The 15449-nt window shown below is 47.5% G+C and overlaps 1 protein-coding gene across 1 annotated transcript in view; it reads right to left on the reverse strand.

Moving 5' to 3' along the window:
- Positions 1–15449, reverse strand: part of ATAD2 (ATPase family AAA domain containing 2) — a 750324-nt gene that overhangs the window by 249467 nt on the left and 485408 nt on the right. Inside the window, exon 18 of the mRNA XM_069621583.1 lies at positions 3118–3304. Within this exon, the coding sequence (XP_069477684.1) occupies positions 3118–3304 (187 nt within the window). The remainder of the gene's footprint in view (positions 1–3117; positions 3305–15449) is intronic.

Below are 15449 nucleotides of genomic sequence, written 5' to 3' on the forward strand. Positions count from 1 at the left end.
AGAACGGGCCCTCGGCCACTGCCTCATTTGACAAATGTCCATTCACTTTCATGTTAGCCTTTCGGGATCTCTGCACACTTTCCCTCATGCCCTTCCCTCCGATGGATTTCAAAACATGGTTTTCATTATTCACTGTTCTGCTATACATTGCTATACGTTCTGCTAAATACATTCAAGCTTTAAATTCAATATCTTTACTCTCCAACGCGTAACCTTGAGTATTACACTGTAGATTTCCACAACTGTGCGTATCCCGCACCGGGCTCTCCCTTTATTTGAAATCAGCTGCGATTGCCTTCACACGTCTTATTTTCAACTCGTCAGAGTCTTGGCCACCTGCCCCTCAGACACTCCCGGGCAGCCTCACAGGCCAGGGGGGTAAACTAGCAGTTTGCTGATGTACGGAGCAGAGGGTCTAGCCGGCCGCTCGGCCGGCTTCTCTGAACTCTCCTGGCTTCTTGGACACAGAGCTCCCTCGCCACACTTTCTCCTGCCTCAACTCGCAGTCGGTCAGCATCTGTGTCCCGTTCTCTCTGACCTGGTTCTCTGCTGCTCCGTCCCAGCTGCTCCTCGATTTCGCCACCAGGCTTGCCTTCCTTCTTGGTCTCGGCCTAGCTCCCCGTGTCTTTTTGCTCCACCTTTTACAGTTTGAAAAACGGTCAATGTGTTTCTGGTGTGTGTGATTGTGACTGAGTGCCTGACCTTGCCTGGCCTTATTAGAGGGACAAGGCCAGTACATGTTATTAGTGCTAATCTTCCTAGTCTCAGTCTTCTTCCTCGTCCCAGTAGTTGGGCTGATTATGGGAGTTATGGGAGGAGGAAAATAACTGTCAGGCAATGCAGGATACCATGTCTCACCTTGTGGGGTCTCCTCCCCACTCCCTGAGGACCCCCTACCCAGGTATTCCTCCCACGCTTGTCCAACCCAGGGTTGGGATCCACCTGAATAAGGGATCTCCAGGGACTTAGTCGCGGAACACCTTCAGGTTTTCACACCAGCCAATCAGACAGCCATGCAACATTAAAACCTGAGAGGAGTAGCAGTCCTTTCAGGATCACCATCCTCGTTGGAACTGGATCCTAGCAGGCAGGCCGGAAGACAAAAGATCTGCATAGTTTTGGACTCCTCCCTCGCTTCATTATTCCCCAGATACTATGGAGCCTGGGCTTGCTTGCACAAGGTCTGCCGCTGAAGACAAAACCCACACAAAGGAATTTCCCACCCTGAAGAGTAGGGTGACGGATGAAGAAAGGACATGAAACACTAAAAGGGTGAAAAGAGACGGGCCATTTTGGAAAAACGGGCACCCTTGGGTGCCTTTACCGTGGCAAAAGCCTACGATAAAGGTGCACCAAATAAGGAAAAAGGTTCACTGCCACCAGCCATTTAGGTTAATTTGCCACTGTAACAGGAATGCTACAGTGATAGGGAGATAGTGTATCCCCTATTTCCCCAGCACTGCACATAAGGTGGGGTGTGCTAGTCTCACCAAAATAAGTTTATAGAGGATAAAATATCCTTTCTATCCTTGGGAACAGTAGTTCTCACAATGTTAGCCAGGGAAAATTAAAAGGGGAGCACAAGGGGCAACCCAGCACCAATAGGATGTATAAGCCAAAAAGGTGTACAAGAGGATAACATCAAATAGACGATAGAGTCTTAAACATGACACCCATAAAGAGAGTAAAGGAATATGCAAGTGTGGAAAAAGGTTCCCACTCACTGAGGTATAAGGAAAAATAATCCAACAGTCCAGCAAAAAGTTCTGGAGGTCTCACATGAGTGAGATTTGGCACCAAACTTAAATTCTTACCCAACAAACAATTCCACAAACATTGTCTATGCCTTTCCGTTAAGAGGTCTCTCCCTCCCCCGTCTCAGTCAAGGGAGATCGCCAACGTTTCATTTTATTTTACTCCGGAATGAAGTCACGGCTAAACTCACAAAAAAAGGACACTTGAAACCATTTTGCAACTGGAAATGTGAACTAGCCATTGTGGTAATAAAAAGCTTGTGGAATGCTATCATAAGATCCCCACTAGTCAAAGCAACCCTCAAGCTTAATATTTGAAGAAGGCTAGAGTTTTTGTTATATTGCATCAAGGGCAAATAAGTGCCAAATTGCGATTCTACAACAGACTAGGGGGTCCATTTAAGTTCTTTTTAAGATCACCTTTCAGAGTAAGGTAAAATTCTCCAAGCAAGAACCATGTTGGGTCCCAGTAGGCGGTGCCTTAGTGGTCCACAGCCACCTGGTTCAAAACCACGTGACTGGTTCAAGGAAACAATACCTGTAGGAATAACTCTCCCGCATTATCTTTCATAAATGTACATGTTATGTTACTTGGCATTTATATAGCGCTCTATACATCATTGGTTTGACCTCAAAGCGCTGGTAGTTTGAACGCCCTCAGGAACCGTAGTTCTGGTCAGTAGAGAGGGATAGTGTCGTAGGGTGCATGGGTGCATCAGATAAGTGTGCAGCTGGTGTAATTGCCAGGTGGCAGCTGTGTCCTAGCATTTAGGTGCGGTGCTAGTGATGTCAGTTGGATGTGTGCAGTCTGGTGGGTAGACATCCAGACTGGGCTGTGGCTGCGTTAGGCCTGAAGGACGCATATGTGAGCAACTATGCCGGAATGTGCTCGGCTAGCTGCATGTTATTAGGGTGATGAGGTTGTATTCATATGTGGACAGCTAGGCCAAATTAATCAGGGGTATAGCTGTATTCTAGTTGAGTGATGGTGTATAGTAGAGAGTAAGAGTAGTGATGTGATGGTTATCTTTCGAGCGCCTGAGACCAGGCACGTGAACAGGATGGTGGGAACATAGCGACAGTCACTTATAGACAGGGGGCGATACAGATATATAGGGGGATACAGATATATAGCATATATAGGGGTATACAGATGTATAGCAACAGCATGGGGAACAGGGAGGCAGGGTGCACAGTGATACACGAGTGGGCCGAATTCTGCTCATTCCGTCCCTTCCTTCTACTTCATCACTCTATTTCTTGCATTCTATCCATTCCATCAATTCCACCTATTCCATCAACTATCTATTCCATCCGCTTGCTTGACATTTACCCAACGAGCCATGAAAATGCTGTTTCATACCTGCGCACAAGTTTCCTCGGGTGACGTCGCACTGACTCCAAACAGTACAGCCAGGTCTAAAGTGTAGACTGTGAACATTTCCAAAGTGTGCAAAACAGCCGGGGCCAAGTGAGATGCCTGACCTTGGTTTGGGTCACCACTTATTAGCAGTCTTGGTCTGTATGAAGTCGGCTGGCGATGAGCACTTCTAAAGATGAAGTATAAGACAAAGTTGTCATTTACTAACTACTAGGAAATGGCCAATCTGAAAACTCCACCAACCCAAAAAAAGACAAGACAGATCGTGAGAAGTTAATACAATATGAAATTAAGAAAGCATAACATGTGCCAATATAAAAACAAAAAAGCAAATGCAAACATGGGTACAACAATTTTAAACAACTTAGACGGCTTAGGTCTTAGAAATGCCAGTTTGATGAGTAGGTATGATGGCAAATGCCATCTACCAACTGCTCAGCTCATATGGCTGACCGTGCAGGAGGGTTTGGTTCCCTATGCGAGATTCCTGTATGTTAGGACAGTTTTTCTTAAGTCCACCCTGTTAAGAGTTTATCTGAACTAAAGGCTTAGTAAAACCATTCAGCTGAGGCAGTACAAGACTCCATTCTCAGTAGAAGGCTGTACACCATGTGAGTTCATGGTGGTGTATACAGAGCAGCCAGGCTTATTTTAGGAGGGAGAGAGAGCTGTAGAATCAGTACAAATGAAATTTTGATACAAATGGTCCAAAGAAACACTGAAACACTATGTATTGTAAATATAAATGGTTTATTTAAATACAAGTAGGCCCAGATAAATCTAGGGGGGAAATAACTATCACATTAGTCATCACAATTATAAAAAGACTAAGCTTGAAGGTTCATAGACCAAAGCATAAACCTTATTTGGACCACCAAACAGTAGTTCTAGGGAAGTCAAACCTTTTCATACACATATAGGTCACGCCTATTCTTGGGGAGTAAAAACCAATGGTTACTTTCAGATTACATTCAGTAATTCAAGGGCACTAGACCCTACTAGTTGTACCGTGACACTCTGGCACAAATCACATTATCGGTCAACTTGACAGTATATATTTTGTGACTAGTGAAACATTTATTCTAGGTACAGTAAAAACTTATTACTACTTTTGCGATAACACAATTCTACTAGGTGAGAAATACCCAAGGATGTAATATTCAATTACAGGTGCTTCTGAGATCAGTGAAACAAAATGAGATAAGCAGTAACTCTTGTAACTTTTTTTTGGATGGCACACAGCCAACTCCAGGCAAGTAAACCCATATACTTTTTCAATCTCCCAATGAAGTCTAGGTTAGATCTTTCCCAGCAATACAAGTTAACCTTATGTACCACCTATGAAGGGACAGTTCGAACCAAAGTCAATGGGTCAGATAGCTCTGGGAAAGCAAACCCCAATGTTACACTTTATGAATGACTGTTATTCTAGGTAGGTAAAACCTAATGCAGACTTATTCTGCACAGGCTAACAGGAAGTCAGGGGAAGCAAGATCCAGTTGGGGGACACTCATACAATTATCCTAACAGGAATAATCTGGTGAAACCAACACATTACTTTTGGGAAGGGCACAACCAAATCACAGATGAGTAACATACCTCAACATCTACTTTCTATTAGAATGGCAAAACGGTTTCTAAGTAAAGAAATATGTTGCACATTGTTTTGAGAATAGTACATCACACATCCAAGGTAAGAGAGAACTTCTGTAACTGTTCACTCTCAGAGTTACAGTTACCAAATTACTTTTTTACAAGTAAGTAACTTTTAAACACGTATTCTCTTTTCTAGGCAAAAGGCCCAATCCCTTATTCTTGGAGCACAAATGTTCTCAGTGTCCAACAGACCGTGTCAGGATAGGTTCTTAAGTAGCAAAAGTCAGAGTTCCTCAGGAAGACTGGCAAACAGGTGAGTATTTTACTTCTACAGTTAGAGGAGGGTCCAGGGGCTTCTCGGAAGACACCCTAGCAGGATTTCAGCAGTGGAACTGGGTGAAATGGACGAGAGGCCCCCCAATCACAGAAAACACCCCATACTTCACAGGACTCACAAGACACTTAAGGTAAGTACATACCCAAGCCAACACAGTACCTCAGCATTGAAGATTTAGCAGCAAAACTACTTCAAGATCTTCAGCCAAAAACCTGGTCAGTGGATTCCTTGTTATGGTGACTGAAAAGAGGAACTTGGAAGGCACTTTGCAGCAGGGATCAACGAAGATGGCTCTAGGCAAGAATTTCCCCGCGGCTGGATGCGGCTCTGTGGATTTGGCGCCATTTTACAGAAGCACAGAAGACTGAATATCGGAGTTGAATTCTCATCATTACAAAGGTCCAGCACGCTGGTGAGGGGACTTTTCAGTCTCGATACGCGTTTCTAGAGATACACCAGGATGCCCATGAAGTTTCAGCGAGATTCGACTCCGTACTGCACAATGGCTCCAGGTCCCACGGTATTGCAGCCTCGCAAGGTTGCCGCATGACGTGCGATGACTCAAAATGCAGGTCTTCTTGAGTTTAGTGGGTCTCAACAGGCTCTGGGTTAGGGTCGTTTTCGGAGTCCCCAGGTCGATTAGAAGGAAGGGCTACAGCAAGCTCAGGTTACACAGCATGCTCTCTGGTCGCTGGAAATCGTCTCAGCTGCTTTTCCTTCATCATCCTCTTCGGTGTCAGTTCCAGTGGTCGACTGGTCTTCAGCTTCCAGGTTCGGTGGATTTAATAGGAACTACAGCACAGCCTCTGCATTCTCTCCCTGCATTTTATAAGAAGGGGCGGTTTGGTTGTCCAATCAGGACAGCCAGCCCCCCACTGGGATGTGTCCCCATTCAGGCAAGGAGTAAGACAGGACTGGAGTTTTGGACTCCTCCCTCGCTTCCTGCCTTCACAGACAGACTGGAGCCTGCGCGGGGAGTCCAAGGGACTCCCGCCGAAGATAAAAATCCCACAAAGGAATTTCCCACGCTGGATGTCAGGGGAAGGAACAAGAAAGGACAAGAAACATTAAATGGCAAAAAAGAGGACATGGGCCATTTTGGTAAAATGTGCACCCCTAGCTGCCACCAGTAATTAAAAGGTAAGCCTGTCCCTGTAACATAATTGTTAGTGTTAATGTGAAAGGGGGTACATTGCATCGCACCAGAACTCTACATAAGTTGGGGTGTGCTGGTTTCACCAAAGAAAATGTAAAAGGGATCCAAAGATCCCTTCTACTCTTAGAAACTGTAATTCTCTCAATGTTAGTCAGAGAAACTTAAAACGGGAGCCCCTATGGCAACCCAGCAACAACAGACACTTATTGGCAGAAAGGTGTTAGAGAATAACTTTAAAAAAGACACTACGGAGAGTCTAAAAAATGACACCCATACAAAAGAGTAAAAGATTCTGGGAGTGTGGAAAAAGGTTCCCACTCAGAGATAAGGAAACAATCCACCAGTTAAGCAAAAAGTTCTGGGTTGACAGGTCAGGAAGATTTATCATTTCTATGAAAATCTTACCCAACACACCCAAGGTGCTTAAACTATACCTTGGACAGCAGCCAGGCTTATCTAAGGAGAAAGAGAGGGCTGTAGTTGGGTACAATAAAACCTGTAGAATACTTATGATCCAAAGAAGGAAGTTACTTACCTGTAGCTATTGTTCTCTAGCATGGGTCTGGTATGGATTCACATGCTCGTGAATATTCCTCGTCAGGCCGTGAATCCTCGGTAAAAGAAAAAACAGTTTCACTCACAAAATGTCTTTCTCCTCTAAACCAATCACTGAGCTCTGGGTCATACTGACCCTAGCCAATGACTGCCCTCTCCCTAAGCCCCGCCTCCGGCAGCCATCTTCAGATGTGGTAAGCACGTAAAGTGGCAACATGACCAAGAAGAGCCGCAGAGGGGACAGGAGAACAATAGTTACAGGTAAGTAACATGTTCCTTCTCCAGCATGGGGTCTGGCATGGATTCACATGCTCATGAATAAAGAATACATAGCAGTACAACATTACACAACCACGGGAGGTGGCAAGGCTCAACCGAAGCAATTACTCTTTCCTCCTGAACAGGCTCTCCTTCAATCGAACCGGTTGCATAGCACTGCCTGGGCGACCCTGGACTCCTCCCTGGAAACCCTGTCGACGCAGTAGAATCTTGTGAAGGTGTGCGTGGACTGCCACGTAGCAGCCCTACCGATATCCAGCAGGGGCACACAAGACAGGAACGTTGTCGTCGCAGAAATCTCTCATGTGAAATGGGCTCTCGGATGGCCGGGCAGCGGTCGGTTTGCCAACCGATGACAGTGTGTGATGCCGCCGGAGAGCCACCTGGAGATGGAAGCCTTGGACAAGGCCTTCCCATGGTTCACGGGACCAAAGATCACATACAGCTGAGAGGTCTTCCTGAAAGTCTTTGTGTGTGCCACATAGAACTTCAGAGCACGAGCCACATCCAGCGAGTGCAAAGTCCTTTCAGCCGGCGACAAAGGTTTCGGAAAGAAGACTGGTAACACCGAAGGCTCGCTGAGGTGGAATTCCGACAGAACCTTTGACACGAAGGAAGGGTGCGTCCGCAGCACCAACCTTGTGTCGCGAGGATCTCACCTACTCTCCTGGAAGAGGTGATGGCCACAAGGAAAGCCGTCTTCCATGAGAGGATCTTGAGAGATGCCTGATGTATAGGCTCGAAGGGCCCGCAGCCCCCCCCCCCCCCCCCCCCCCCCCAATGAGCCTTGTCAGCACCACGTTGAGTTCCCATGCAGGGGCAGGCTTCACTGGCGGGAACGATCGAAACAGTCCTTTGAGCAACTCGCTGACGAGACGGTGGGACCAAAGAGAAGACCGTCCTGGAGACCTGATGTAGCAGGAGATAGCAGCCAGATGCATTTTGATAGAGGCGTGCGCCAGCCCCGCCTTGGCCAAGGACAAGTATGGGAGAATCTGCGGGGCCCTGACCCTCGGAGGGTTATCTTCTGGGTCCGGCACCATGTTGCAAAATGTTTCCACTTGTGCATGTAGCACTTGGCCCTGGCAAGGACCTCCCTGCAGTCTGCTGGCAGCTCATACCCTCCAAACTCTAAGGCTGTAGGAGTCATGCCTTAAAGGTTCATCGACCCTGGGTAGTGATGTAGAATTGGGTCCTCCTCTGGCGAGCAGATCCGCAACCACCAGCAGCTTGACCTGGGTCGATGTTGACAGGCTGTGAAGATCCAGATACCAAATCTACCTCGGCCATGCTGGGGCGACGAGGATATAACTGTATCGGCACCGTTTAAGTTGACTGAAGACTTGCAGCAGGAGAGGTGATAGAGGAAAAGCGTACAGGAGCAGACTGTCCCCACAGGAAGGAAAACACCCCCCCCATGCTCCTCGGCTGGTGGAACCTGCTGGCGAATCTCCGGCATTTGGAGTTTGTCACCGTCGCAAACAGATCGATCTGGGGTCTGCCCCCTTTGAGGAAGAGGCTCTCCACTTGATCCTGTCAAAGTTCCCACTTGTGCCAAGAGCGTAGCTCCCTGGTGAGGGAGTCAGCAATGGTGTTCTTGACTCCCGCCAAGTGAAAAGGAATGGGCGACAGCCCAGTGCCACAAATCCTGCGCCTTTCTGGAGCGCGTTGGGGATCTGGTGCCCCCCCCCCCCCCCCCTGATTCCTAATATAGAACATCATGGTGGTATTGTCCGTGAAGACGCTCCCCAACCTGCCCTTGAGGGACAGAACAAACGACTTGAGGGGCCCAGAACACTGCCCGCAGCTCCAGGACATTGATGTTTATGTAAGCTTCTATCATAGCTGCCGCCGTTCTTTTGTTTCTTGTTTGTAAGTGAGCGCCTGGACACCCTAGGGCTTTTGGCGCTATACAAATGTTATAACATAAGGCGATCCCTCTCCTCCGGCAGCCACAGAATCCTGGTGTGGAGACGTCCGGTGTGGGTTTCCCAGCCCTTCAGGGAAGTATCTGTGGTGACCTTCTCCTGGTACGGGGAGCTCTGGAAGTCTGTGCCCCGGGTGATGTTGGAGCGCACACCCCACCACCTTATCGCTCGACGGAACTCCTCGTAGAGAACAATCTTGTCTGCAAAGCTTCCGGACACCTGGATCCACCGAGCATCCAGGAATTCCTGAAGGGGTCGAATCTGCAACCTGCAGTCGTATCAGGTAAATGCACGACGACATGTTGAGCAGTGACTTGATGGTCCGCACCATGGCGGTCTTCACTGCTAACAGCCGTTGCACCTTGCCCAGCATGGCTGCTATCCTTTCTTCCCATGGGGCAACCAGGCATGAGATGGTGCTGAGCTTGGCCCCCAGGAACAGCGCGTTCTGCGATGGAATCAAGCAGGACTTTAGATAGTTCACAGAGAATCCCAGATCTGTCGGCAGCCGGACGGTCCTGCCAGTGTGTTCAATGGCTGCGTCCCTTGACTTGGCCCGGATGAGCCAGTCATTGAGGTACAGGTCAACCTGCATCCCTTGTAGGCGCAGATGGGCCACCACTGTTGCCAGGCACTTCGTACTGAAGTCGGCACGCAGGGTGTTCACGAAGGGAAGGGCCTTGAATTGGTAGTGCCTTCCTTGAACTACGAAGCACAGGAACTTTCGATGCTTCACATTAATGGGGACGGTGAAGTACGCTTCCTCCAGATCCATCGACGTCAAGTAGTCTCTTTCCGTGCTGCAACGTGACCATCCAGAATTTTTGGGCAAGACACCCGTTGGAATCCACAGAGGTCTGATTTGCGCAAATCGCCCCAGAATGTATTACCCAGAACCCCTGGCAAAGTCTGAAATGTGGCGAAAAAACCCACAATTTTTGTACATTGCACGCTGCTCACCCACTGAAACACCCCGACAACACCACATGTTGTACCTTCCCGCGTTCCACAGGTGTCCGGACGAAAACAGTACCTCGTATGTGGGTGCACCTACCTGGCCGCAAATGGAAAAGCCTAAAACACGGGCAACCCTAAGCCTTTTGGCACAACAGATTTGCAGGAACTTTGCTCATGCGGACAACCAACAGATTTGGACCTAAGGTGTAGAAGCCACTATGGAAAACAGGGAACCCCACGCATTTCTGAAAAGAGGACACCTATGGGAATCCACAGAGGTCTGACTTGTGTGAATGGCCCAGATTTTATTATCCACAATCCGGGGGTTCTGGGTAATACATTCTGGGCCTCTTCGCACAAGTCAAACTTATGGATTCCTACGGCTGTCCTCTTTTCAGAAATGCATGGAGTTCCAAGTTTTCCTTGGTGGCTTGGAGATCCTAGGCCCAAATCTGTATGGTGTGCGCATGAGCCAAATTCCTGAAATTCTGCTGTGCGGAAAGGCTTCGGGTTACTCGTGTTTTAGGCTTTTCCCCTTTGTGCCCAGGTAGGTGCACCCACAAATGTGAGGTACTGTTTTCGCCGGACACCTGTGGGAACACGGGACGGTAGGCCATGTGTTGTTGGCGGCGTGTTTTGGTGGGTGACCAGAGTGAAATGTGCGGAAATTGTGTTTTCCCCACCAAAATTTGGACTTTGCCGGGGGTTCTGGGTAATAAATTCTGGGCCGATTTGCGCAAGTCAGACTTATGGATTCCTACTGGTGTCATCTTTTCGGAAATGCATGGGGTTCCCCGTTTTCCTTGGTTGTTTCGACACCCTAAGCCCAAATCTGTAGGTTGTGCGCATGAGCAGAATTCCTGAAAATATGCTGTGCCGAAAGTCTTGGGGTTACCCGTGTTTTAGCCTTTTCCCTTTGCCCCAGGTTGGTGCACCCACACATGTGAGGTACCGTTTTCACCGGGACACCTGTGGGAACGCGGGAAGGCACGACATTTGTTGCGTTTGCATGGTTTTCATAACATTTTGACCGATTTATTTATTTTTATTCATTTAAATTTGTAGAGCGCGCAGCAGCCCCGAGGCATCGTGGCGCTTGCTACAGAGTAAGCTTAGTTACAGGAAAGGAACAGAGGACAATCATTTAAGTTACATACATACATTTTTGCATGGAATCTTTTACACTGGTAAGAAAAACATACAGAGAGTTAGATAAAAGGGACGTTTTGATATTTTTTTACAGAAGGCAAGGAGAGAGTTTTCAGCTCCGATATCTGAGTGTACGGCATTCCATAACTTGCCAGCTATGTACGGGAAACCCAGCTCTCCGACTTTGGCTCTGTTGATGCATGGGATGTGCAGTAGGTTGGCGTAGTAAGAGCTAGTGGGTCGTGTTGAGATGGATTTGTTTATAGTTTCTGCCATGTATGAAGGTGCTGTGAGGTTAAGACATTTGTGGGTGAGAGTGAGGATTTTAAATGTGATGCGCTCTTGAACTGGGAGCCAGTGAGCTTCCTGTCTGGCACAGGAGATGTGTTCCCATTTGGGAAGGCTCAATGCTGCTCTTAGGATATTGTTTGGCGTGACTTGGAGTCGGTTAAGATGTTTTGTGGATGTGCCTGCTAGGAGGGCATTGCAATAGTCTAGTTTTACATATTGCAGATTGTTTAAATGTATGAATGTGCCCCTTGCCAGCCAGTAGAGCCCGCTCCTAATGCCCCCCCCCCCCCTCCACCATGGGTCTATGTATCATTTATTACGTTATTGCTCTGCTCTTTTAAAATGGCCAACAACGGGACTGCTCAGCCCACCATATAACCTTTACCGCAATGCAAAAGCCGGTACGTGGTTTACTCTTCTCCAACTCCACGGCTTTTGCAGGGGCACCATCCTGTTGACAATTCTCCCCATTTCCCTACAGGCAAGCTCTCCGTTCTGACCCTCTTTTTTTGACTTGTATTCCTCAAGGAACTACATCCCAGATCCTATTACCAGGTGAGCTCTAGACCTAGCAGAATGCTCTCAGATCATGGGAGGAGGCCTGGATCCTCCCCTCGGAGACGTGTGCTGCCTACAGCCCTTCCTGGATCACTCCAGAGAGCCGCCAATCACCTGGGCACCATTTGCCCTGCCTTTTCTGATATCAACGACTCACAGAATGAGGGATCCACCTGGAATAGGAGCATATTTCATCTGCTCCCCTGAACTGTCGTCGTGTTCTTTGTCCCTTGTGGAGTGCATGCTTGTGTGATTGTTAACCCTGGGGTCAGGGGTCTATCCAGCATTGCAAGAGTGGGGCAGGGAATGGGGCGAGCCACGAAAAAAGTCCTGCTACTTTCCACCCAAATGCAGTGCGTGTGATGTCATACTCTCATTCGCACCCCAATCCCTGTGCTAATAGTCACCCCTGCCTCCCATCAGTGCCTAATGGCTCACATTGTAATGCTCTGTTGACACAGAGCAACGTGTCAGGTTCTCAGGAGAGCTGCTCTGCTGCCAGTAGCTCGCTCCTCACGACATTGTCCTGGCCGAGGCACACCTCACCTGTTCGGCACCCTCACTAACAATGATGGTGCCGAACCCGAATGGTGACCTGCTGCCAGGACTATTAAAGTGCTGAGCAGGAACACCCTTCTCCTCTGCACCCTCATTGTCCTGTCAGCTGGACACCTTTCCCCGAAAGGGAGAGTTGTCCCGCTGCCAAATGTCCTGGTCTGGCTATTGAAAGAGCTCACCCCTTTCCCCGCTCAGTACAACCCTGTGTGGGGTATCAAAACTGCAGAACTGCCAAATAGTCCCATATCATAGGTGATGCATGCAACCAGTCCTGGATATTCAGCCAGCAATGCCCAAACACACAATGAAAGGGCACTTCTGCAAGTCCCAGAATGCAATGGGCAGTTGGACGAAACAGGATTGGCTGTAGGCGTCATTGATGCCATGGGGTTACTTTATCAGCCATGATTTCGTCAGGCAGTTTACACACTTACATTGGTTGTAAGTTGTCTGGAGCTATATAATTTCCCCCGCAGGTGGGACTCCTGTGGCACCATGGAGCAGTGCTCAGTAGAGCCGTAATAAGAGCCAACGCACACTGCACAAGAGATAAGTGCATAAGAGTACTTCTGAAAGCAGGGCCACGATTCAGTGGTTATCTGGGGCTACTATGCCTGCTGACATGCCAGAGCACTCTGCTGCATACGACTAACAGCGCTTTTAGCCCTGACTCTGACACAGATACATTCCCTCTAACTATTTCACACTTCACTTTGTTTTACATTTTGGGAACCTCATTAGTTTGGACCTGTAAGCTGAAACAATTTCATTAGAGTACAGATAGGGCGACAAGGCATATGAGAAGGGAGGCACAGCTTGTAGGTGATTGCTTATTTGCCCACCCATTGACTGCCCATGGACATGCTAATCCCTATGCCCATTGCCACCCAGTTCCTGCCGATCCCCACCCCAAAATAACTCCTCATGGGAACTCTTTGAGCTTGCTTAGACCACGCCTTACCATCAAACTTTGCATTCGAAGTGCAGTCTTCTGAGTTAATGACTTAGTTGGAGCTGTATATCTGCTACTGGTGTAATAAAAATGCCTCAACCAGGCCTGTCTTCAGCCACTCGATTTATAAGCACTATGCATGCCCTTCACTGAAGTCCTGTTAAAAACAAACATTGGCAAAGCCAAACGTTTTGCTTTTGTTTAAGTATTAGATTTGCTGCTGCTCTTTGTCACACAACCCTTTCATTTCCCAAATGTGACCTACAGTTAGTCGCTGCTTTAGACCCTATACATTTTTGTAACCTGCACAAGTCACCTACCCTTCAAAAGGTCTGCCTGTGCTCTTTCAAAAAAAATGTATGCTTGCCCTTCCTCACTGCATTTGTTTTCCTAATTTACACATGCCAAGTACGCCTGTTCAGGCCGTAAGCACAAAACTCCTGTGTACCATGGCTCTGTTTTTCGACTTGTGGTATTGCTTCTTTTGTGAAACATTACAAAAAATGTGTGATTTCCTAACTGCAAGAGTCGGGGGAATGTAGCAGAGCAATGTTTTTCTCAAAATTCATAGAAGTCATTGCCGTACCAGGCCAAGTATGTCCACCACATACCTTTTTTTCGGTCATTTTCCCGCTTTCCCCCCCAAAATATGGCATTTTTTTCCGTACGTAGTTGCCTGACCTGCGCAAATCACCCCTTACTAAACTTACTTGGAATTTTGTCTACTTTTCAGAAATGTTTGCCATTCTGTCCTCCCATTCAGCTTTCCTACCCTTTTATTCCATTCCGTCCACGCATGTCCTATTGGAAAAAAAAGGCCAAATTCGCCTACTTCTCACAAAACTCTTTATAACCATATCAAAATGCATTTTTGTTCCACTCAAACTGTTCTTGAAAGCCAGGAAAACAGGGAATTCAGCACAGCAAACCATTTGTTGCTAGCTCTTACAAGGAAAAAAAACAGGCTTCTTTGTACTTTGTAATCATTTTATTGGGGGTCAGGGGGTCACCCATAGCAGTTAAGGGGTTAAAGTATAGCCACCCATTTGGGTCAATGGTGACCATTGTGTCCGCCAAGAATTTGTGTAAAATGTACACTGGCACCAGCCTGAATAGAGGGACTTGTCACAGTAACTAAAAAGTTACTGGAGAAGTGAGAAAAGGGATACAATGTTTTCCCTCTGCACTCCACATAAGGTGGATAAAAAGTATCCCCCCCCCCCCCCCGTCTTGGTAACAGAGTAAACTAAGGGGAAATAACCATGGGGGCTGTAAGGGAAAATAAAGAAACCATGGGGGCTCTAGGCGCTTTCAGTAACACTGCACAAAGCGCTGTGGGCCATTTCAGTCAAATGTAGATGCCAGAAAATGTGGAGGAAAGCATGGCTGCAAAACAATACCAAAAAGGAGGTAAAAAAAGGTTCCCAAGATCAGAGTGAAAGAATGAGTGTTTGAAAAAGGGTGAATCGGACAAAGGATAGCACAAAACTGTGGGACGCCAGTGGCACAGTCCTTAGCTCATGGGTGTGCTGCATACTGGGCCACCAGTACTATCATAGAGAGTAGCAGCTAAAACCAGAGCTTTAACATCTTCCAGGACCAGATAAAAGCTTTTGCATTGCCACACTTACGACCTCCCACTCCAGCGTTGGAGATGTGTGGAAGGCAGGAGTTTAACTTACTAACAACTTACTACCTGCAGCGCCTCCTTGTCAGACTGACACCTTCAAACGGGTTTGCAGGAAGAGCTGGGGTGAGTATGGGAGGGAGACTCTTCCCCCTTATTTTTCTATTCCTACTTCTGTATATATGACCAGTAGTTGTAGGTCACTAGTCCAGTGTGGGGGGGTGGGGCGAAGATGGTAGGCAGGAAATATTAAAAGTACCATGTTTTTTTTCCCCCCAGGCATGGTTTGGACGAGGCCAAGATTAAACAATTGCAACCCTCTATGCCATTGTCTTTCCAGAGATGAAAAAAAACCCAAATAAATACAAAAA

The sequence above is a fragment of the Ambystoma mexicanum genome, chromosome 5q, assembly GCF_040938575.1.
Source record: "Ambystoma mexicanum isolate Mex_15411 chromosome 5q, UKY_AmexF1_1, whole genome shotgun sequence".
In the NCBI taxonomy this organism is placed as follows: Eukaryota; Metazoa; Chordata; class Amphibia; order Caudata; family Ambystomatidae; genus Ambystoma; species Ambystoma mexicanum.